At 38.0% G+C, this 5,000-nt stretch overlaps 1 protein-coding gene across 4 annotated transcripts in view; it reads left to right on the top strand.

The window, feature by feature from the left end:
- Nucleotides 1–5,000, top strand: part of LOC144980698 (uncharacterized) — a 120,059-nt gene that overhangs the window by 86,182 nt on the left and 28,877 nt on the right. For all 4 annotated transcript variants that reach the window (XR_013646931.1, XR_013646932.1, XM_078928391.1 and 1 more), the window contains one exon: nt 3,756–3,932. Coding sequence is in view for 2 of the 4 variants with exons in the window: in XM_078928391.1 (XP_078784517.1) it covers nt 3,756–3,932 (177 nt within the window). In the remaining 2 variants the exon portion in view is untranslated. The remainder of the gene's footprint in view (nt 1–3,755; nt 3,933–5,000) is intronic.

The following is a 5,000-nucleotide window of genomic DNA, read 5'->3' as shown; positions in this document are numbered from 1 at the left end:
GAAGAAAAAGAGAAAGAGAGAAAAGAAGAAGAAGAAGAAGAAGAAGAAGAAGAAGAAGAAGAAGAAGAAGAAGAAGAAGAAGGAGGAGGAGGAGGAGGAGGAGGAGGAGGAGGAGAAGGAGAAGAAGAAGACAACGACAAAGAGTGGCTCTGCATCAAGCGGCACGATAACTTTTTAAACAAATCAAGCACTGTTGAGCGTGTTCAGATAGCAAAAATTCTGGCCTCATTGTTATTTTCATGAAATGAAATAAGAATTTGGTTCAATGTGTCCTGGAATTGAAATACATATAGAATGGTTAAGCTCAGTGAGCATGGTGAATCCTTTTCCACGCGCATTGATGCATACCAACACTTCAAACTGGTATTATGTCGAAACGAACTAGGTGGAAAAAAAATAACTTGAATTTAGAATTTAACGCGATCAGAATCTAAAAACAAAAAGAGGTTAGGGAGTCAAAATTGTTCCGTACAGCCCATGTTAAATTTTGTAACGAGCACAGACTTAATTCACTATTTTTTACATATTGATAAAGGAGTAACTTGCAAATAGTTCTTAAATTAAGGTTATATGATGATCGGTCATTATTTGATTTTGGGAATCGCTATATGGCCGCCCTGTTGCCAGATTTATTTGCGCGCACCTACAGACTTGATTACCGAACAGATATTGATCGTTGATGGCTCTAAGTCTAAGGGTCGTCTAGATCTGTGTTAACTTCCACAATACGGTAGTATAACAATTAACATAGATGGGTGCCTCTTCGTAATAGCCTTTATTTCCTCGCAAATATTGCTGGTTATCTTTGCAGGTTCCGGGGGGTTAAAAAAAAAAACAAAAAACAAACCTCACTCCCCTCAATAGAAACATTTAGTCTATCTCGTATAGCAATTCTGAATTGGGAACAATTGAATCACGTGACTAATCATGCTTGACTCTTTAACAGGCCAGACGTGTTTTGTGCTTTAATTTAAAACGTTTATATATTTTTTCATTTGGATTTCTGATAATTTTATTATGATTGTTAGGTTTTGATTACATTTGACTACCGTGTTGTAGACAAGTTTGTTTTGTTGTTTGTTTAACTTTCAAGATTATTAACGCCCAATTTGCTTACTTTGGACAACATGGGAGATTCCTGTTGACATTAGACATTCTTGTTTGATTGATTTTTTTATATTCCTTCATGGAATGCCTAGGGGACAGTATATAACGATGCCATGGCGGGAGGCGTAATTAATTTTCTTTTTTTTTTATCCTTCTAAGACTTCGTGCTTTACATCTTACCCATTTTCGTATTCTTCACTGCTTCAGTCCTGGAATGAAACTATACATGGAGCATTGTGACACGCATTTAGCATGGTGAATTCAAGGCAATGCGCTATAAAAATAAAAAAATGAATATTATAACAGCTTAAAAAAAAAGAACAAAATACCAAACACGGAACGTTTCGGGTTTAAAACCCTTCTTCAACCAACAACAAAAAGGTATAAATACATTACTAAATTCCAGATAGACGAGAGAGATAATTAAGTAATGTATTTATTTATGTCTTTATTGTTTTTTGTTGTTGTTGTTATTGGCTGAAGAAGGGTTTTGGGCCCGAAACGTTCCGTTGTTTGGTATTTTGGTCTTTTTTTGAAGCTGTTATAATATAATATTCATTTTTGTTTATTACTTTTTTACTGTCCACAGCTTCTAGCAGAATTTGATTTGCGCTATAAGAATGCGCATACTTAGGGGCAGCGTGGCTAGCGGTACGGTCTTTGCTTCGTACCCGAAAGGTACCGGGTTCGATCGCCCGCCGCTGCGTTTTGTGGCCTTGAGCAAGCCGTCTCGCCCTAGCTCGATTTGTGGCGCTGCACTGCGGCTGACGCCTGGGTTAGTACAGTCTTCCCTTGGAATAGACCCTAGAGACAAATTTCCCCTGTGGCCATGAATAAAGGGAATTTCATTTATTTCTTTATTTTATTTATTTATTTATTATTTGATGATTCAAGTGGTTGTTTATTTGGTGTAGTCGGTTCCATCAATGCACTTCGTTTCCCTTTTCTGACATTCCATGTTTTACAGTTTGCCCATGTCCTTTTCTCTGCCAGTTCTTTTTACCCCCGATCTATTTCCGGTGTAATTAAAATGCAAATGGCCGCCAGCAGGAAACACATCAGATAAGGAGGCATTCCGTCTGAGAACATATTGCGAGGCACACAGTCACAAAAAGCTTTTTTTTTTTGTGTTCTGAAAACGCTTACTTCATATTATATTATTAACAGTTAGATAAAAGGACTCCACAAATTGTTGGAAATGATTAAACCTGAGACTTTCCATAACTTCTCTGAAGTGACATTTTTGAGACTTTTTTTCCCGATAGGTTAAAGGTCATTTCAATCTATCGATCTGTGACGAAAATGTTATCTGGACAAAATGATTTCTTTAAAAAGATAATAGGGAATGAGATTAGCGGAAGAGTAGCGTCCCTTGATTGGACGTCACCCACAGTCTGTGACGTCACTGACGGAAAAGTTATTAGAGAGAGAACGTCATGTTGGTTGTGCGCATGCGTCTCTCGTCCTCGCTTCAGCGAGGACGAGTGCATGCGCACAACCAACAATGCAACAAAGCAACCAATGTTGCTGTTGACCAGGGACCCTTGTAAAGCGCTTTGGGCACATTTAGGGGATATTGCGCTATAAAAAGCTCAATTTAAAAAAAAAATTATAACTCTTATTTGTTCCCTTATTTACGAGTCACATTTACTCCCTTTATCTTTCTCTCCACTATCCACTAAATGTGCTCAAATCTCTTTACAAGGGGTCCCTGGCCAACAGCAACACTTAACATGTAGAACAAGACATGTCGTTTGTTAGGCGATAATAATAGGGGGGTTTTTTTTTCGGATAGGGACAACGTTGGAAACGGCCAGGTACTCATTTTACACCTGAGTACGGTGAGAGAATGTGAGTAAAGAGTCTTTCCCAGAGGGACTCGAATATGCGTCGAGCGAGGCTCGAACCCAGGATCTTCCGATCCGAAAGCAGGTGTCATACCACAAGACCATATTATTATAGCCGCAAATAAGATACTTCGGGTACTGGTGAAAATGAAAAGAAAATTGGTAGGAGCATCATATTATACAAAACATACTATTTTTAAAATAAATATATTATGTTCTTCATTTTAGTTTGATTATATTGTTTTGATTACTTTTTTTTCTTTTTGATAATTTTCTGGCCTTTCATAATTTTTCTCTGTCGACATCAGGGCCATTTAGACAATTGAAATCATCAAAGACTTTTGTTCCACCTCGAATATTGATTCTCTTTGCCCTGACAAACAACAACATTGGGATATTAAGACCTTGACCTTCCTGACCCCACGTATTATGTCGTGACCTCATCGTTTCCTGCACTCGCAACAATAAATATAATTGCCTAATATAAGGAAAAATATACACATTTTAATTTTTATTTTTCTCCCCAAAAAAAAGCTTTAAATTTCATAATATATTGATAGATTAAAAGTTAAAACAAAGAAACAAACACTGTTTTTTGTTGGGTTTTGTTTGTTTGTTTGTTTGGTTGTTTTTTGTGGGGGGAGGGGGGTTTACTTGCTCAGTGGTTAGACATGTAGTTTTGTGTGAAGGTACGATTGATCTGGTGGTAAGAACTGGTGACCATTTTACTAAAATGCATAGCATCCGTTTTCTTTTTTTTTTTTTTTACTTCTCGATCTCATCATTCTCTTCCACATACAGACCAGCTTGGAGGGAGCTCAAAATATGCAAATCTGTTTTATTCATGACGATCTACTAGACGATGACGAGGATGATGACGTCACCGTGGGGAGTCACGCCAGCCACGACGTCAGAGAAGGCAGGGTCGGTTGTGATGATGTCATATCTACGTCAGAGGACGACACCCTATCTGCAGAGGTAAGGGTTTCTTCTACCGTAGCCATCGTTATGTTATAGCCCGACACTGAAATCCAAAAAGACTGGCATTTTGACGTCATTATTTGGTTTTTGTACCGCCTAGTAGTTGTCGTTAGTAGAGCTCATGGAAACAAGTGGTCCCATTGGTTGAACTATTGAATATAACTCACGATTTGTTTTCTTTTGTGGCCAAAGACTGGCATTTTGACGTCATTTTTTGGTCGGTGTCAGGCCATAACTTTACGAAGGCCACGCCTCTACTTCAATTCCGTCGTGCTCTGGAGAAAAAAAAACAAACAAAAAAAAAACAAAACACGTTTTAAAAATTTTGGCCAGAAAACTCGTCCTTCCAACATCGATCGATATATTGGAAGGACGAGTTTTCTAGCCAAAAGTTTAAAACTATAATTTCTTTCCAGAGTACGACGGTTAATTGGTTAAATTTAAGACGTTGAGAGCTGAGTGATCAACGTCATTTTGTCTATACACTATGAGACTCTCTTTCACTCTCAACCTCTCTCTCTCTCTCTCTCTCTCTGTGCGTGTGTGTGTGTGTGTGTGTGTGTCTGTCTGTGTGTGTGTTTTAGGAAATGGATAACAAGAGAACGAAAGGGAGAGAGAGAGAGAGAGAGAGAGAGAGAGAGGGAGAGAGAGAGAGAGAGAGATGGTAAGAAGAAAATGCATGTGAGGGTGTTTATAAAATATTCAGACAGAAAGATATACTGATATTATCTTGGAAGTCCCAGGTTTAAGAGTTTTTGACAAGATGTGGATCATTTGAAGGACGAGTTTTCTGCCCCAAATTGTTTTTTGTTTTAATGTGATTTTTTTTAGAGTACGACAGACTTGGCTCTATATCAATCGATTAAAATGACTTCCTGTTGGTCTAAAAGTCTTAAACCCAAGACTTCCAAGATAATATCAGTATATCTTTCTGTCTGAATATTTTATACACACCCTCCCATTTATTTTCTTCTTACCATCTCTTTCTCTCTCTCTCTCTCTCTCTCTCTCTCTCTCTCTCTCTCTCTCTCTCTCTCCCTTTCGTTCTCTTGTTATCCATTTCCT

The sequence above is a fragment of the Berghia stephanieae genome, chromosome 10, assembly GCF_034508935.2.
Source record: "Berghia stephanieae isolate SIO BIC M18660-M18661 chromosome 10, UCSD_Bste_1.3, whole genome shotgun sequence".
NCBI lineage: Eukaryota > Metazoa > Mollusca > Gastropoda > Nudibranchia > Aeolidiidae > Berghia > Berghia stephanieae.
This window is presented reverse-complemented; position numbering and strand designations above follow the sequence as displayed.